Source organism: Rana temporaria, chromosome 4, assembly GCF_905171775.1.
Source record: "Rana temporaria chromosome 4, aRanTem1.1, whole genome shotgun sequence".
NCBI classification, from domain to species: Eukaryota; Metazoa; Chordata; class Amphibia; order Anura; family Ranidae; genus Rana; species Rana temporaria.
This window is the reverse complement of record NC_053492.1, coordinates 72,417,779-72,437,636: the sequence shown is the minus strand read 5'-3', so window position 1 is coordinate 72,437,636 and position 19,858 is coordinate 72,417,779. Positions and strand designations below refer to the sequence as shown.

Sequence of the window (19,858 nt, the reverse complement as noted above, 5' to 3'; positions counted from 1 at the left end):
TTGGATTTGCAGCAGTCATAAAAATCCTGTTCAAGGCTTGGTGTACCTACCTGTTGGTTGGTTCACTTGTAGTGTCCTGGTGTCCGGCTTGGGACGAACATTGCCAGCATGAGGAGGACTGGCTAACACACCGGGTCTGGGCACTGGTAGCATTGCACTGCCATGGACCAGAGGAGGAGGGAAGATGTAGCTCCTTTGAATGGGGTATCCATACATCCTGTAATGAGTTCCATGAACAGACACCAGTACAAAGACAAAAAGGAAAAGCACAGCTCGGCTGAGCAAGGGAATCATGCTGCTGAACACACAGAGACACAGATTCTCTCTGCAAAGTGCCTACAAAGACAGATAGTGTATGCAGAACGCAGTCTGCCAGGTGTCTAGTAATCCAGCACTGACCATTGGAAGCTCCGCCTATTCTTCCTGAGTTCTGCACACCAGGGAAAAGCCAATCCTGTGCCTCCCAAACCTAACATCCTAATATGCGTGCATGGAGAATGACCCATAAAGAGCCATAGACCTGAACCAAGAGCTTCACACGTATCCATTAAAAACATGAGGCATTTCACACCATGATAATATTTTCTCTGTTAAAGAATGCAACCTATTCTAAAATTATAAGGCTAAAATGGGAAAAGGCTGAGAAATCTCTTGTGACTATTCTATAGATAAGTATTGGCCTAAGGCTACACTGGCAATTCTATTCTCTTGCTACTAAAAGATTTAAAGCGGTATTAAACCCAAAAGCAAATATTTATTATATTGCAGTTTACCAATTCTTAGCTGTGATGTCTGCATTCATTTTCTTTTTTAGTCTTTCTTCTACCAGTAAGAGCCGGTTCACACTGGGGCGGCACGACTTTGGGGGCGACTCAGCAAGGCGTCCTGAAGACGACTTCAGAGGCGACTTGCAAAATTACTTATGTATAGAAGTCAATGCAAGTCGCCCCGAAGTCGTACAGGAACATTTTTCTAAGTCCGAGCGACTTGCGTCGCTCCTATTAGAATGGTTCTAGTGAATAGAATGGGACGCGACTTGTCAGGCGGCTGAGTCGCCTGATGAGTCGCCCCAGTGTGAACCGGGTCTAAGTCTGTTGTTTTTCAAAAGAGCAAGGTCTCCTGGGATAAAGCTATATTTGCATTAAAGGGGTTGTAAAGGTTTGTGTTTTTTCACCTTAATGCATCCTATGCATTAAGGTGAAAAAAAAAATAACCTGCCAATGACGGCCCCCCCAGCCCCCACTGTTTTACTTACCCGAGCCCATTCACCTGCTGTACGCGTATCCGGCGTCCTCTTCTCCATAGAGTCTGGCCATTTGTTGGCTAGATTGGATGGATTGATAGCAGCGCAGTCATTGGCAGTCACATTCAATGACGCGGCGCGCTGGGGGTGGGGCCGAGTGATACAGTTTAAAAAAAAAAGGAAACCTTACAACCCCTTTAAGTCAAACTACAGCCTCGTACACACAATTGGATTTTCCGCAAAGCCTCTGACTTTTGTCCGAAGGACGTTGGCCAAAAACTTGTCTTACATACAAACAGCACACAATTGTCAGTCAACAAACGCGAACGTACTTGGTTTTTCAGCTCTTGGGGCACCACCCTTTGGGCACCTTCTGCTAATGTCGTGCTTGGTGAGCATTGATTCCGAGCATGCGTGTTTGTACTTTGGACTTTTGTCCAACAGGCTTGTTTACACACGCTGGAATGTTGTCCGTGGAAAATTTTAAAGCCTGCCATCCAACATTTGTCCGCGGAAAATCCGACAATTGTCCGATGGAGAATACTAATGGTCAGATTTTCCGCCGACAGCCTGTCATCACACAAGTCCCATTAGAAAATCCGATCGTGTGTACGAGGGCTTAATAGTATTAGCTATAGTACCTACTTTTCTCTTTGGGGAGCCTTCCCATTTTTTCTCTCTACAGGGATGAGACAAACTATTTGCCAATGATAGGGGTGCTTATAATGATCTGCTTTCTTTATGTAAAGCTTTTATCTCAAAAAGGAAAACAAATGTTTGCTGTAACTGATTATAAAGCATTAGCTGGAGTTTGGCTTCACTTTGTTAGTGTATCGAAATCTGCAAGTCGCATCCAACACTCTCCCCCCCCCCCCCCAAGACTGACAATGGTTGCTGTCTAAATTTGCACCCCTGTGCTCCTTCATTCAGAGTGTCTGCTCTCTAATACAGGAGGTGCATTGCTGGCCTGATCACCAGGTGAAAACAGAGGGGGAAAAAAAAGAGTAAATAACGAAGCCACCACATCCAGGGCCGGACTGGCCTACCGGGATATCGGGAGAATTCCCGGTAGGCTGCCTGTCCTGTGGCCGGTTTCCGTTGTGGGGCTGCAGTGCTCCCTGTCCCCTCTCTCCTGCTCCTGTGTATCATCACGGAGCTGGTTGGCTGTGTCTGTGTTCGGCGATAACGCTGTAACACGGTCCCGCCCCCCTAGACCGGCTCATGTGATAGTAGATAGAATCAGTGTTCAGCCTATCACACAAGCCGGTCTAGGGGAGCGGGACCGTGTTACAGCGTTATCGCCGAACACAGACACAGCCAGCCCAGCAAGCTCCGTGATGATACACAGGAGATGTCATGCCCGCCGTACAGCCCGCTCGAGGTGCCTAATAGGAGGATCGCATATAGGCTGCATATAGAGGAATTGAGCTGTCTATATTCCTCCATACAGCCGCTGAATACTTGCAGGAGGGAGAGGAGGAGAATCAAGCATTCCGCGGCTGTATGGAGGAATATAGACAGCTCAATTAATCTACAGCCACCCTGCTTCTCCTCCTATCAGGTTCTCCTTGAAGCTTCCCTCCAGTGTTCTCCTCCCCCACCACACTCTCCAGCTCCCCCCCCCACTGTTCTCTCTACCCCTGTTCTTTCTGCCCCCCTGATCTCTCCAGCCGCCATCCCAGTGTCCCCCCCGTGCTCTCTCCACTCCTGTTCTCCCCCAGTGCTCTCTCCACCCCTGTTATCCCCCCCCCAGTGCTCTCCACCCCTGTTCTTCTACCCCCCGGTGCTCTCCACCCCTGTCCCCCCCCAGTGCTCTCCACCCCTGTTCTCCCCACCCCCCCAGTGCTCTCCCCTCCTGTTCTTCTCTCCACCCCTGTTCTCCCCACCCCTGTTCTTTCCCCCCCCCAGTGCTTTTAAGCTCCACCCATCGCTCTCCAGCCCCCCAGTGCTCTCCACCCCTGTTTATTTTTGGCTCCCCCTCCAGTGCTCTCAAGCTCCCCCCAGCACTCTCCGCTCCCCACCCCTGTACTCTCCACTCCCCCCTGCATTTTGCCCCCACCCATGTGCTCTCTAACCCTGCCAGTGCTCTCCGCTCCCCCTGCATTTTTCCCCCACCCATTTGCTCTCCAACCCTGCCAGTGCTCTCCGCCCCCCATAGTGCACTCCAGCCCCCCATACTTTCCACCCCTGTTTTTTCTGGCCCCCACTGGTGCTCTCAAGCTCCCTCCAGTGCTCTCCACTCCCCCTGCTCTTTGTACCCCCCAGTGCTCTCCAGCCCCTGTGCTCTCCACCCCTGTTCTTTCTGTCCCCCCAGTGCTCTCAAGATCCCCCCTTAGTGCTCTCCAGCCCCCCCTCAGCCTCCCGTGCTCTCCACCCCTGTTCTTTTTGGCTCCCCCCCAGTGCTCTCAAGCCCCCGAGCACTCTCCGCTTCCCACCCCTGTGATCTCCACTCCCCCCTGCTCTTTGCCCCCATCCATGTGCTCTCCAACCCCGCCAGTGCTCTCCGCTCTCCCTTCTCTCCAGCTCCCACCAGTGCTCTCACTTCCCCAGGATCAGAGGACAGGCTGACTGGGGGGAAAAAATGAGGATGGCTGAAGGTGCAGGTGGCCAGGGACCACTCCATCTCACAACAAACAGATCATCTGCATGGAGCACTGTCCCCATCCAAAATGAGAACAGACCCTGCATGCTGATGGCGATCACGGATATACTGCTGGCATGGAAGGTACCGTACCAAGCACAACAACACACCTTCCCACAGACAGGGACTGCAGACTGGGACATGCGGCACAGGAGGGGCTGCAATGATGGGCACAGTGAGACTGCATTTGATGGGCACAGTGAGGCTGCATTTGATGGGCACAGTGAGGCTGCATTTGATGAGCACAGTGAGGCTGCATTTGATGGGCACAGATGAGGCTGCATTGAGCTCTTGTATCATGTCTGCAGCCTCTGACCATCTCCTGTATTATGTCTGCAGTCTCTGAGGGAGTCTGGAGAGGAGTCAAGAGTGGGAGCACCACCGGGATGGGTGTCATGGGAGAAGTCAGATGTCTGTGGACTGTGGAGAGGAGACTATAGGATAAAACTAGAGCCACCAAGCTGGAGCCGACTGACTGAGCCCTGCATGGTGCACCTGAGAGGAGGTCGGTGACAGCACCGCTACGCCAGTCTGAGGGGGGGGGTCACTGATGTAAGGGGGAAGTGAATACTATAATGTAAGGGGGGCACTGATATAAAGGTTTCCCCCTTATATCAGTAACCCACTACCCTTACCGTAGTCTTTCTGCGGAAGGTGGTCCCCCCCCCCCACATTCTGAGTACCTGGGGTCCCCCTTGATGATTGACCACTTTTACCTGGAATTTGCGTTAATAGATATAAAGCCCTATGTGCTTTCATATCTGTCTTATCAATATATAATACACTCTTCAAATGTGCTTTAAAATGTATGGTTTTCCCTTTCATGAACAAGAAAATAATGACGCTATGCTGTTACGCGGGTATAATAATGCTGTGGGGCTGGTATGAAATTTTTCCAGGGCTGGTTTTTATTCCCACTCCGGCCTTGACCGCATTTAACGATTGGTAAGCTGCAATATATTACATTGATGGTTTTGGGTTTAATAGTGCTTTAAATTTAGGTTGATTTCTAGCTTCTTCAAATAGGTTAGTTTATTCACACTTATCATCCTTTAACCACTTCAGCCCCGGAGGATATGGCTGCCCAATGACCAGGCGATTTTTTGCAATTCGGCACTGCGTCAATTTAACTGACAATTGCGTGATCGTGTGATGCTGTACCCAAACAAAATTTACGTCCCTTTTTTCTCACAAATAGAGCTTTCTTTTGGTGGTATTTGATTACATCTGCGGTTTTTATTTTTTGCTCTATAAACAAAAAAAGAGCAACAATTTTGAAAAAGAAAACATATTTTTTACTTTTTGCTATAATAAATATCCCCAAATATATTTATTTATTTATTTATTAAAATTCTTAAAAGTACAAAAAAGTACAAAACGCAGTCAGTTACCCGTAGGCCTCGATGCGCCGAGAACAACAATACAGCAACAACCAAAAAAACACACACAGGCAGCGGAACAGATCAAATTTAAAATAGTAGCAGATCAAAGAACTATAAAAACCTATGTAATTCCATAGGCTAGACTGAAAAGCTCAGTTTTTAAAAGCTTCCTGAACTTAAAAAGATCATTCTCAAGCCTTAATTTTAGAGGCAGGGAGTTCCAAAACTGTGCTCCCTGGACCGCACTCGTCCTCCCTCCGCATTTTTTCTTACGAAATTTAGGAATCACCAAAGTTTCCAAATTAGCCGACCTTAAGGTACGGTTGGGCACATACTTGGTGAATTTTTCCTGCAGGTACACTGGCCCCTTGCCATGGGTAGCCCTGTGCACCATGCATCCAGTCTTAAACAGAACCCGTTCCTTCACGGGTAGCCAATGCAGGGCTCTCAGCGATGGCGTGATGTGGTCACGACGACCAACACCCGTGAGTAGCCTCGCAGCGGCATTCTGAATAAGCTGTAATTTGTGCATGATGTTATTAGGTAAACCCAGGTACAAAGCATTACAATAATCTAATCGACTTCCAATAATGGCATTGACCATGGAGATCTTATGCGATTCTTCAATGAAGCGAAAAGTCGACCTCAGGAGTTTCAAGTGGAAGTGACAAGAACTCACCACCTGGTTTACCTGTGGTCGTAGCGTCAATCTCTCGTCCAAGATGATTCCCAAATCCCTGACCTGGGTGACTGGCACTGGGACCGATGAAAACGAGTCCGGCCAGGTAGGGAAACCGCCCGACCATGGCTGATTGCATAAAACCATGCACTCAGTCTTGGAGCCATTGAGCATAAGATAATTGGCCCCCATCCAGGCTTGAATTTCCTCCAGGCAGGTGGCCAGAGTTATCTGTGCCCCCCCATCCCTGGGCAGAGGAATGTAGAACTGGGTGTCGTCAGCGTAGACATGAAAAGATAGGTTGTGGCGGCGGATGATATATAGCAGAGGCCTCAGATAGATGTTGAACAGGAGCGGCGATAACGCCGACCCTTGAGGGACTCCACAGAACAGGGGACTATCAGAAGAGCAGTGCAGTCCCAGCCTTACTCTCTGAACCCTGTCCAGCAGAAATGGGGTCATCCATGCCAATGCTATACCATCAATGCCTGCCACAGTCCCTAATCGATCAAGCAGTCTAAAATGATCGATGGTATCGAATGCTGCCGACAGATCCAGCAATACCAAGGCCGAAGCCTCATTTCTGTCCAGGGCCCAGAGTAGATCATCCTGGACTTTGGTCAAGGCGGTTTCAGGACCTCTTCCTGGTCGGAATCCAGATTGAAAATCATCGAGAATGGAATTGGACTCGAGATGGGGCTGAATTTGCCACACTGCGGCTCGTTCCATGATTTTTGCCAGAAATGGTAGAGTTGAAATGGGACGATTATTGCTCAACACGGAGCGTGCCAGGTTAGCTTTCTTCAGCAGGGGAATAATCACCGCCCGCTTCAGAATACCCGGCACTGTTCCAGTGGAGAAGGAAGTATTTACAATGTCGGCAATAAAGGGGGCCAATGTCTCTGCGGCGTCCTTCACTAGTTGCGCAATGCAAGGATCAAATGATGAGGACGAGGCTCTAAGAGACTTGAGGATATTCAGAATATCTAAAGTAGAGACATCCACAAAACTAGAGAATCTTGTACCTTCATAGATGGGACAATATTCCTCAATATCTACTACTTTGATATTGTTCCTAATAATTTCTATCTTTTCATTAAAATAATTTGATAAAATATTACAAAACTCTGGTGAAGCTTCTTCTTCCGGCTGTCTACATGCTGGATTAGCTAGATTTTTCGCAACTCTAAAGAGTTCAGCTGCTGCATTTTTAGCATTAGCAATTTTTTCAGAGAAAAACTGCTTTTTGGCAGTTTGTATCCCTAGTTTATAGTTCCTCAGGGCTGCGGTATATACCTCCTTGGAGGCGGGCACCGGATTTTTTCTCCACGCTTTCTCCGCTGCTCTGCACTTCCATTTTAAACTTCTGGTCACCTGGGTAAACCAGAGGGGATTATTATTTGCTTGCCTAATGCAATGATTTCTCTTTAGGGGGGCTAAGTAGTCGAGCGCTTTTGTAATAGCCGTATTGAAAAAATTAATTTTCTCAGCTGCGACTTTAGTGGACTCAAACGATGCCTTATCAATATTCAACAGGAAGTGGTTACTAAAAGCCTTAACAGATATTTTAGTGAGATTTCTCGAAAATTTTGGAATACTGTTCCTATTAGGAACATGAGGTGACTTTTTGCGAAATTTATGGCTGTGATCAAATAATATTAATTTGTGATCACTCCATATAATCTCTTTCGGGGGATATACTTTCTCTATACATCCTGACTGGAAAAGCCAGTCCAGGGTGTGGCCCGCTTTATGAGTAGCCCCTATGACATCTTGGCTATAGCCAATGGAGTTTGCAAATGCAATCAACTGCTGGGCTTCCGAATTATTTACATCGTCAGCCCAGCAATTGAAATCTCCCAAGACTATAGATTGGGCATATCGCAGGGATTGGGTCGTTAGGAGTTCGCACATCTCCTCGCCAAACCTAGCTTTAGCGTTAGGAGGATGATAAATCACTGCCATTCCTATGGTTACTTCAGGGCTCAAGTTGCACTGCAGGAAAAGTGTCTCCATAGACGCATAAGAATCCTGCGTGCAAGTTTTTATAATTTTCAACTTAGCCTTGTATATGCAAGCAGTTCCTCCACCTCTCCCCGAGCTACGGTCACAAGATAGTAGCTTATACCCAGGCGGGACCAATTCGTCCAGTCTGGGCGGGGAAGCAGGAGAGAACCAGGTTTCCGTGATTAGCAGGTAATCTAAATCATACTCTAATAAGGTGTCATAAATGGCTGTCACGTTTTTTACCGCAGACCGCGCATTAAGAAGTCCTCCTTTTATTGTAGAATTTATTTGTTTATGGGCTAGGGTTTTTTCATCTATCAAAGTATCTGCATTAGCAACTTTTGGTACTGACAAGATTTTCTCAGCTATAAGATTAAAATTAAAATCAAGCAAATTATATTTATTCAATTTCATCAAGGTTCTAACGGGAACATGTCCTTCCATGTTAAAGGTTTTAAATTGGACAGAAGAGTACACAATTCTGCTCTGACTTTGAGGACTATAATGGATGGTCGATACCATAACGTCCGGCCTACCACCAGTTTCCATTATAAATAAATGTAAAAAATACTAAAACTCTTACCAGGAAGACTAAGCTGTTATAATTAGCCGTACTATGTCTATAAAAGCAACTGCTACCAAGAATCACAATCAAAGGCTCACCTCGACTGCTGCATGGTAAAATTTGTGCCCAACTCAAAAAAGGGGGGGGGAACCCACCCGACCCACCCCGGACGGGCACAGACGGGCTTCCCTCTGGCGCGCCTCCGGCGCGCCGCCGGCGCCCGCTGCGCTCCGCACAGCGTCCCGCCGCCTTTGAAGGCCTGCTAGACCCCGCCCACAGTGGGGAATTAGTCCCAGCTTCTCCCAGAGAGGGAAAGCTGATTGCTGATGACTGCTGATGACACTGCACCTGTGCGGCCTCTCCAGAGGCAACTTTACACAGCAGTGGGAAAGGGGCTGTTTGAAGAAAGTCACTCCAGGGGACACAGTCAGGTACAGTCAGGAACTGAAATTAAAATAATGCTGAGAAAAAAAAGTTTTTCTCAGTTTAGCCCGATACGTATTCTTCTACATATTTTTGGTAAAAAAAAATTGCAATAAGCGTATATTGATTGGTTTGCGCAAAAGTTATAGGGTCTACAAAATAGGGGATAGTTTTATGTCATTTTTATATATATTTTTTTGTATTAGTAATGGCGGCAATCTGCGATTTTTTTTTTATTGTGGCGGACATATCGGACACTTTTTACGTTATTTTGGGACCATTGTCATTTATACAGCGATCAGTGTTCTAAAAATGCACTGATTACTGTGTAAATGACACTGGCGGTGAAGGGGTTAACCAGTTGGGCAATAGAGGAAATAGAAAAGGCTATTTCTATGGAAGAGTTAGGGGGAGTGATTGCGGCCTCAGCACTAGGTAAAAGTCCAGGACCTGACGGCTTTACAAATATGTATTACAAGAAGTTTGCCTCAATTCTGCAAGCCCCTCTCTGTAGACATCTTAATTATGTATCAATATCCAAACCGCTGCCTCCAGAGGCATTGCTGGCATTTGTGACGGTCATCCCGAAGGGGGGGAAAGACCCTCAGTGTTGCTACAGTTATAGGCTCATCTCCCCCCTGAACTCCGACACTAAATTCCTATCTAAAATCCTGGCCTTAAGATTACAAGATCACATAGTTAAATTGATCCATTTGGATCAAACAGGGTTTATGAAGGGCCGAGAGGCCAGAGATAATACTATCCGAGCTCTGCATGTACTACACTGGATTTATAAAGGACCAAATCAAACTCAAATCAAATCAAGTGTGGTAATCTCAATAGAGGGGGAGAAAGCCTTTGATAGAGGGGGATGGGGATTTATGGTTGGAGTTCCGAGGGAGATGGGCCTGAAAGAACGGATGATGGGATGGGCGATGGCATTGTACGCGGACCCCAGAGCAAGGGTTAAAGTTAATAGTAGACTGTCAGAATATTTTGAGATATGTAACGGGACGAGACAGGGGTGTCCATTGTCCCTACTACTATTTGCTATGGTACTGGAACCTTTCTTGCGTACAATCAGGGGAAATAGTAGGATCAAGGGGATAGGTATTGGGTCAACAGAGCATAAGCTTATGCAGACGACTTATTGTTGTATCTTTCCCCACCTCAGGAGTCCGTGACAGAATTGATGGTGGAGATAGAGAAATTTAGTCTTATATCAAACTTTAAAATAAATATTGAAAAGTCAATGTTGATGCCAGTTCATGTGCCCGTGAGGATGAGGAAAAGGCTGCAGCGATTATTCCCCTTTGTATGGCGTTTAGACTGCCTATCGTATCTAGGGATATATATAACTCCAGATTTAAAATGCCTATATGATCTAAACTACGGGCTCCTGGTTTTATCTATATTAGAAGACCTGCAGAAGTGGAGAAGCCTCACCCTGACGTGGTTTGGTAGGGTAAATGTGCTTAAAATTAGTGTAATTCCTAGGCTTATTTATGTCCTACATACCATCCCCATAACACTCCCACAAATATTTTTTAAACAACTAAGGAGGGCCTTTATGACTTTTGTATGGGGAGATAAACACCCCAAGTTGGCATATGAGATCTTAAGGAGATCAAAGGGGGAGGGAGGGGTAGGCCTACCAGATATAGTGTCGTACTATAGAGCCATGGCCCTGGTTCGTATAATGAACTGGTGTCACGACTCGGCGAGTAAACTTTGGGTACCCTGTGAGAAAACACTAGCAGGAAGGAATCTGGCGGGAGCGCCCTGGATTCCAACCCCTTATAGGGGGCTGTCGGAGTATGTATCGCCCTTGACAAAAACAACATTAACTATACAGGGAGTGCAGAATTATTAGGCAAATGAGTATTTTGACCACATCATCCTCTTTATGCATGTTGTCTTACTCCAAGCTGTATAGGCTCGAAAGCCTACTACCAATTAAGCATATTAGGTGATGTGCATCTCTGTAATGAGAAGGTGTGTGGTCTAATGACATCAACACCTTATATCAGGTGTGCATAATTATTAGTCAACTTCCTTTCCTTTGGCAAAATGGGTCAAAAGAAGGACTTGACAGGCTCAGAAAAGTCAAAAATAGTGAGATATCTTGCAGAGGGATGCAGCACTCTTAAAATTGCAAAGCTTCTCAAGCGTGATCATCGAACAATCAAACGTTTCATTCAAAATAGTCAACAGGGTCGCAAGAACCTTTTAGAAAAACCAAGGCGCAAAATAACTGCCCATGAACTGAGAAAAGTCAAGCGTGCAGCTGCCAAGATGCCACTTGCCACCAGTTTGGCCATATTTCAGATCTGCAACATCACTGGAGTGCCCAAAAGCACAAGGTGTGCAATACTCAGAGACATGGCCAAGGTAAGAAAGGCTGAAAGACGACGACCACTGAACAAGACACACAAGCTGAAACGTCAAGACTGGGCCAAGAAATATCTCAAGAATGATTTTTCTAAGGTTTTATGGACTGCTGAAATGAGAGTGAGTCTTGATGGGCCAGATGGATGGGCCCGTGGCTGGATTGGTAAAGGGCAGAGAGCTCCAGTCCGACTCAGACGCCAGCAAGGTGGAGGTGGAGTACTGGTTTGGGCTGGTATCATCAAAGATGAGCTTGTGGAGCCTTTTTGGGTTGAGGATGGAGTGAAGCTCAACTCCCAGTCCTACTGCCAGTTTCTGGAAGACACCTTCTTCAAGCAGTGGTACAGGAAGAAGTCTGCATCCTTCAAGAAAAACATGAATTTCATGCAGGACAATGCTCCAGCACACGCGTCCAAGTACTCCACAGCGTGGCTGGCAAGAAAGGGTATAAAAGAAGAAAAACTAATGACATGGCCTCCTTGTTCACCTGATCTGAACCCCATTGAGAACCTGTGGTCCATCATCAAATGTGAGATTTACAAGGAGGGAAAACAGTACACCTCTCTGAACAGTGTCTGGGAGGCTGCGGTTGCTGCTGCACGCAATGTTGATGGTGAACAGATCAAAACACTGACAGAATCCATGGATGGCAGGCTTTTGAGTGTCCTTGCAAAGAAAGGTGGCTATATTGGTCACTGATTTGTTTTTGTTTTGTTTTTGAATGTCATAAATGTATATTTGTGAATGTTCAGATGTTATATTGGTTTCACTGGTAAAAATAAATAATTGAAATGGGTATATATTTTTTTTTTTGTTAAGTTGCCTAATAATTATGCACAGTAATAGTCACCTGCACACACAGATATCCCCCTAAAATAGCTAGAATTAAAAAAAAACAAAGAACTACTTCCAAAAATATTCAGCTTTGATATTAATGAGTTTTTTGGGTTCATTGAGAACATGGTTGTTGTTCAATAATAAAATGAATCCTCAAAAATACAACTTGCCTAATAATTCTGCACTACCTGTATGGGACAGAATGAATGACACAGGAAGGTTTGCTCCCCCAATATCACCCCTAGAGGGATTCCCCTGGTTTCCTCAGTGGGAAGAGAAGGTAAGTCTAGAGTCTTTAATATGGTTTGGGCCCTGGGCAAACATTTTTTTTGGGCCCCCCTCCAGCTTATTTTGGGCCTGGCTGGTTCACATGTATGTTTTGGCGGTCCTCATTTGTGCAGGTACAGCAGCCCATTGATTTGAATGGGCTGCCATGCCTTTGTTTCCTGCAGAAAAAAGGTGCATTCAGCATTTTAAAAATACAGTTGCCTTGAAATCCATTCTGCTTTTGCACCATGCTACTTACCTGCAGTTCTTGCACACACAAACGCACTGTGTTTAAAAGCGTGACCTAAACGTCTAAAAATGCAGCAAGTTTGACCGTGCGGGAACTGCAGATAAGTCACAGCAGACAGCAGAATGGACAGACAGTGCTGTATTTCAGTGCTTGATGGGCATAGGCGTGCCATGTGCACAGCCTATTACATGAGGCATGCGCTTTTCTTTGCAGGAAACACAGGCATGGCGGCCCGTTCAAATGAATGGGCTGCTGTGCCTGCGCAAATGTGGGCCGCCAAAACACATACATGTGAACCAGCCAGGCCCAAAATAAGCCCATCAAGCAGTTAAATACAGACAGTAATGCTATGTGCTCTGAGGCCTTATTCAGCCTGGACTGCAGGTCTGGTCTGTGATTTAAAGAGTTCCTCTATTTTACACATGGCATGGCATGGGGTCCCATGGTGCTAAAGCAGAATGGACAGACGGTGCTGTGACCCCCATGCCATGCCATGTGTAAAATAGAGGAACTTTTTAAAACACTGACCAGACCTGCAGTGAATCATCAAATATTATAAAGACTTTGGGCACACTCTACAGAACACTTCTATATACAAAATAGATTAGCAAACAGGACATGAAGAAGTCAGCCTCGGGAAGAGCAAACTGGGGATGTTATAAAATCACATTCTAATTCACTTTTATATACAAGCAGCACCCAGTGGCAGGAAGGGAGACGTGCACGTCTAAAGGGAAGCCAGGGGTGCTGTACATTTTAAAACACTGGGAAGGGAAGCAGTACTGTCACTGGCTGCGTGCCGCTGATGATTTTCAGCCTGATTTGTGGGCAGCACAGGGGCTTAATGGGCGGCAGGGATCAGGAATTATGGGGCCACTTACACAGCTTCAGGCATGGGCCCCCTGGAGCAGAGAACCGGGGGGGGGGGGGGGTGCTGCCGCCTGAAATTGAGAAGCAGGGGGGGGGCTGTGCAGTGAATTTAGAAGCGGGGGGGCCCTTTACAAAAAAAAGAAATAAAGAAAATAAAGAAAATATATATAAAAAAAGGGGTGTAGCCATCCGGGGCCCTGGGGAACTCTGGGTCCTTTAATAAAAAGAAAAAAAGAAATAAAAAATATATATAAAATATATATATATATGTTTTTTTAAAAAGGGGGTTGCCATCTGGGACATTATGTTTTGGTCCATCCGGCGCCGGCAGGTTGCACCTCGAATTTAGAAGCGGGGGGCCCTTTACAAAAAAAGAAATAAAGAAAAATATATATAAAAAAAGGGGTGTAGCCATCCGGGGCCCTGGGGACCTCTGGGCCCCCTTTAATACAAAGAAAAAAAAGAAATAAAAAATATATATAAAAAATATATATATGGTTTTTTAAAAAGGGGGTTGCCATCTGGGGCCCTGGGGACCTCTGGGTCCTTTAATAATTTTTTTTTTATAAAAATAAATTACAAAAAAAAGGGGGTTGCCATCCGGGACCTCTGGGCCCTTTAATAAAAAAATTAAAAAATATATATATAAAAAAGAAACATTTATAAAAAAAAGGGGGGGGTTGCCATCCAGGGTCCTGGGGACCTCTGGGCCCTTTAATAAAAAAAAAATATATATAAACAAAAATAAAAAAATAAACATTTATAAAAAAAAAATAAAAAAGGGTGTTTGCCACATGGGGCCCTGGGGACCTCTGAGCCCTTTAATAAAAAAAAAAAAAAAAAAAAAAAAGATATATATATATATATATATATATATATATATATATATATATATATATATATAAAAAAAGAAATAAAATAATATGAAAAAAATATATATAAAAAAAGGGGGGTTGCCATCCGGGGCCCTGGGGACCTCTGGGTTCTTTAATAATAATAATAATCTATCTATATATATATATATATATATATATATATATATATATATATATATATATATATATATATATATATATATATATATATATATAAATAAAAGAAATAAAGAAATATATAAAAAATGATTTTTTTTATAAAAAAAAAGGGGGGTTATCATCCGGGCCCCTGGGGACCCTCAGACCTCTAAAAAAATAATTGGCCCTTTAATAAAAAATAAAATAAAAATATATTAAAAATATATATATTTTTTATTTAACAATAAATAAAAAAAGGGGGGTTGTCATCTAGGGCCCTGGGGGCCTCCGGGCCCCTGGGGACCCCTAAAAAAAATTGTCCCTTTAATAAAAAAACCTCTAAAAAAAATGGCCCTTTAATAAAAAATAAAATAAAAATATATTAAAAAAATATATATATTTTTATTTAAAAATAAATTAAAAAAAGGGGTTGCCATCTGGGGCCCTGGGGGCCTCCGGGCCCCTGGGGACATCCGGACCCCTAAAAAAAAATAAAAAAAAAATGTTTTTTTTTTTTAAATGGGGTTGCTTTGGGCCCCCAACAGTGACAGGGCCCTGGGCAGCTGCCCCATTTGCCCTGTGGTAAAGACGGCCCTGGTCTAGAGTCTTGGGGAAGGGAGAGGGAAGGGAAATTGTGCAGGAATCGCACCACAAGGGAAAATGCTTTCAATGGGAGAATTGGTACAGAAGTGGGGGGAAGTAACAATGGCAGAATGGTAATATTGTCAGTTGAAGGACTTATTTAATTTGAAACATCAGATCAGGCCAGCAAATACCCTGACTATTTTTGAGGAGTGGTGTGTTAATCTTTCAGAGCCAGGCCATATGTTATCTCGTATGTATAGATTGGTTCTGAGTGCTCAAAACCAGACAACTCCCTATTTAATCCGGGAATGGGAAAGGGAGTTGGGTCATAATTTTACATCAGAACAAGTGAAAAGGCTGATGGAAACAACACATCATTCCTCAATAAGCTCTAATATACAAGAGATGTCCTACAAGTTTTTAGCTAGGTGGTATTGTACACCGACAAGATTGACTCAGATATATGCAACGGCGGATGTTAACTGCTGGAGGGGATGTAACCAGAGGGGGTCGTTCCTACATCTATGGTGGTACTGCCCCAAGATTAAGACATTTTGGGAGGAGATAGCTTCCTGGATTAACCTCCCTGGCGGTATGATTCTTTCAGAAAAAAGATGCTGAAAGCGGTACCAATTTTTGCAAGGAAATTTGGCGTTTTATACTGTAGGCCTGTAATTCTTAGGAATAACTCACTTAAATCTGACCAAACAAGAGTCTAGTAGGCATCCCGGGTATGACATTTTTTTAAAAACAAAATTATAAATTATAATATAATAAATAATTATAAATAATTATAACAAGTAATAATATAATTATAATAAAAATTATTCAATAATGTAATCAACTCAAAATCACTGCAATTTGCTCAGTTGCAGAATTGTCGCTGTCATTATTATTATTTTTTTATGACGAATTTCCCCACAAATCGCTATGGCACAATTCTGCAAGTGATTATAATTTATTATCGCTGTTTTCTAGCTGATCTAAAACCATTTTTGACATAAAGGGACACTTTTGGTTGCTATGGACAATCTACAGTTTGCAGGTAGAAAGAACAGTTTTTATTATATAAAAGTACATGTAGGGCACTGGGCAGACCACTAGGGACAAGGGGCGGTGTGTATTTTTCATACAGTACTGTAATCTATAAGATTACAGTATACTGTATGTAAGGTGTTTGTTTACGTTTTTGAATTTGCCGCCGTTCTCCGCTCCCGTGCGTCGTAACGTCGCAGGGAACGGAGATCGGCGGCACAGGAGGACACTGTGTGAATCGAGCGAGGTCCTGTGCGGTGGCATCGCTGGATCCAGGGACAAAATAAGTAAATTTGTCTGCTGCTGCAGCGAGGCAAGCCCGAGTCTGACTCGGGGTTACCGCTTTTGGTATGAAAATCTCACCCCGAGTCAGACTCGGGAATACCGCCAGGGGGGTTAAAAGAATGACACTCAGACCTATAGAGTTCTCTCCACTACATTTACTCTTCCATGGGATGCCGTCGTCTATTAAGTTTTACAAAAGAAGTGTTACCCCACATCTGCTAAATGCAGCAAAGGCACTAATACCTAGATATTGGAAACAATCAAGATGTCCCACTATAATGGATTGGAAGATGGAGGTGGAAAGAATTATGGAGGCAGAGAGATGGATACATATGGTTCACGTGATGTAAACAGAAGATCAGTAAATAAGCTCCCCCCTGCTCGTGCTGGCAGCATGAGAAGAAAAAGCTGATCCCTGGCTTCTGTCAGAGGGATATCGGTTCCGAACCCCTGCCTCATCTGTTCCCACCAGTGTTGCCCATCAGTGTCACCTGTCAATGCTGCCAATCGGTGCTTCGTCATTAGTGCCAACTTTCAGTGTCGGCTCATTAGTGCAGCCTATTAGTGCATCCTGTTCAGCGCACATCAACAAAGGAGAAAAATTACCTGTTTGATTTTTTTTATAACAAACTATAAGACCTTTTTTTTCTTTTTATTTCGTTGTTTTTTTAGCAAAAAATAAAAAACCCCAGCATCGATTAAATACCACCAAATGAAAGCTCTATTTGTGGGGGAAAAAAATATAACAATTTCATTTGGGTACAGTGTTGCATGACTGCGCAATTGTCATTCAAAGTGTGACAGCGCTTAAAGCTGAAAATTGGGCAGGAAGGTTTTTTTTTTTTTTTTAACAGGGAAAACTTTATTAGACAAATCAGCATTACAGGGGTTTAAGTGCTCAGTAAGCAAGCGATTAAATTTTTTTTTTTTACATGAACATCTCTGAATCTTGTCAGAATTGACAGTATAGTTTTTGTGGCATTTGCACTGGTATGATTCTATATACTTTAAAAACAAGAAAAGGTATAGGGCATAACACAAATGCCTGCTGGCTATCGTGATGAAATTACCGCTTAGCTCCACGATTCATTTAAAGGGACATCTTCCAAGGGGCTATGCACTTCATATCTATGGAATTTTTTCATGCAATAAAGTGAAGTTGGGACATACTTCATGATTAGCTCTCTCCTCTTTCCTTTTGTATGAATGAATAATGTGGCATTGGTGGGAGAGATCCATTAGCAGGAAACCCAAGCAGGGGAGCCTGGAAGTATGCAGTGCTGTATTTGCCCACAGATCTAGGTTTTCCCCTTAAGACCCCTTTCACACTGAGCCACCCATAGCGTCGGTGGTAAAACTCTGCTATTTTTACCGCCGAAACTATGGGCGGATTTGCGGTGCAAAGAAAGAGTTAAAAACGCAAGAAATGCACTGCTGTATGGCCGCACTGCTCCTTCACTTCTCCAAAGATGCGGCTAGCAGGACTTTTTTTTTACTGTCCTGCTAGCGCAACGCTCCAGTGTGAAAGCCCTCGGGCTTTCATACTGGAATAATTGGTGCAGCTGTTAAAGGACACTATTTTTAATGCTATATCGCCTGCAAAACGCTCCAGTGTGAAAGGGGTCTAAAGCTGTTAAGTGGATGTGCGGCTCTTTGGTTGCTGGCACACAGTGGTGCTCATGTTCTGAGAAAATGTATCTCCAGTCACTGATCAGTAGACTTTTTCTTTGCTGGAACTTATTCACTTTGGACTCTTATGATAATTATGGACTTAGACCCCATACACATTATTAGGATTTTCTTCAGATTTACCAAAACCATATAATAAGAGGTCAAACCTTAAAGCGGAGCTCCACCCTAAAGTGCAACTTCCACTCATCGGAACCCTCCCCCCCTCCGGTGTCACATTTGACACCTTCCAGGGGGGAGGGGGGTGCAGATACCTGTCTAAAGACAGGTATTTGCACCCACTTCCGGCCACACAGTCTGCGGGTAGACTGTGGGCAGGACATCAGATCCCGCCCTCCCCGCCCGTTGTGTTCTGGGAAACACACGGCTCCCAGAACACAACGGGAACCAGTCAGCACGACTTACGCATGCGCCATAGGGAACCGGGTAGTGAAGCCGGAGCGCTTCACTTCCTGGTTCCCTCACCGAGGATGGCGGTGGGGGCAGCAGAGTGACCAGCGATCGCTCGTCCTCTGCTGCCGACGGCGCTGGACTCCAGGACAGGTAAGTGTGCCGATATTAAAAGTCAGCAGCTGCAGTATTTGTAGCTGCTGGCTTTTAATAATTATTTTTTTCGGCAGACATCCGCTTTAAGTGTTTCAATTTGTATGCAATCAGGCAGGCCCTTGCACTACATGGTTTTGATAAATCTGAAGACAAAAAAACTGCAGAAAATCTATGGGGCCTTAGGCTAGGTTCACACATTGTGGCTGTAGTTTGGTTCACCAGTTCAGGTGCAAATTTGTACCCTAATCACACCTGAACCAGACCCAAAAATCGCACAGGACCCCTTTTTTTTTTTTTAAACTGCACCGCGGCTACCCCACACATGTGGCAACCGGCTCCATTGAAAGCCAGTCCGATTCACATGTTATGCGAATTGAATGCTATTAAAAAGCACTGACAGGTGAAGTAAATAATATGGATTATCTTATTTTAATGACATCTGAAAATTGGTGAGATATATTATATAAAAGAGGGGGCCTACTGAATATTAGGTGGGTGATCATAAAGTTATGGTTGATTGGTGTATATATACACACATACACACACACACACACACACACAGAGTAATACACTTAGGCCCCTTTCACATTGGACCGGGAGCCGTGTTGGCGGTATATCGCCGCTAAAAATAGCGGCGCTATACCGCCGGGATTGCCGCGGGAATCAGCCGCTAGCAGTGCGGTATTAACCCTCGCTAGCGGCCGATAAAGGGTCAATACCGCCCGCAATGCGCCTCTATAGAGGCGCATTGCGGGCGGTATTGCCGCGGTTTCCCATTGTTTTCAATGGGAAGGAGCGGTGAAGGCGCGGTATTATACATGCCACTCCTCTCACCGCTCCAAAGATGCTGCTGACAGGAGATTTTTTTGTCTCCCGCCAGCGCATCGCCTCAGTGTGAAAGCCCTCGGGCTTTCACATTGAGTCTGCAGTGAAGGAGTTTTTCAGGCAGGATAGCAGCGCTATTTTTAGCGCTGTACCGCCTGAAAAACGCCTCAATGTGAAAGGGGCCTAACCCAGATTAAGCCCCTCTAGCCCTTGGATCCCAATGGGAACGACTGATCACAAGCACATTACTAGCAGTAGACAGTTCCCCTGCCGTAGGCTAGACACCGGTATGCTGTAAAGCAGTGGTTCTCAACCTCAGTCCTCAATT

The 19,858-nt window shown here is 44.7% G+C and overlaps 1 protein-coding gene across 3 annotated transcripts in view; it reads right to left on the bottom strand.

The window, feature by feature from the left end:
* The window catches only part of MATN3 (matrilin 3), a 44,226-nt gene extending 43,763 nt beyond the window's left edge, over nt 1-463 (bottom strand). Inside the window, exon 1 of one of the 3 annotated variants that reach the window (XM_040348548.1) lies at nt 51-463. In XM_040348548.1, coding sequence (XP_040204482.1) covers nt 51-294 — 244 coding nt within the window. In that variant the 5' untranslated portion in view covers nt 295-463. The remainder of the gene's footprint in view (nt 1-50) is intronic. The other 2 variants (XM_040348547.1, XM_040348546.1) reach the window with 2 other exon arrangements.
* Nucleotides 464-19,858: the final 19,395 nt, after the last annotated feature.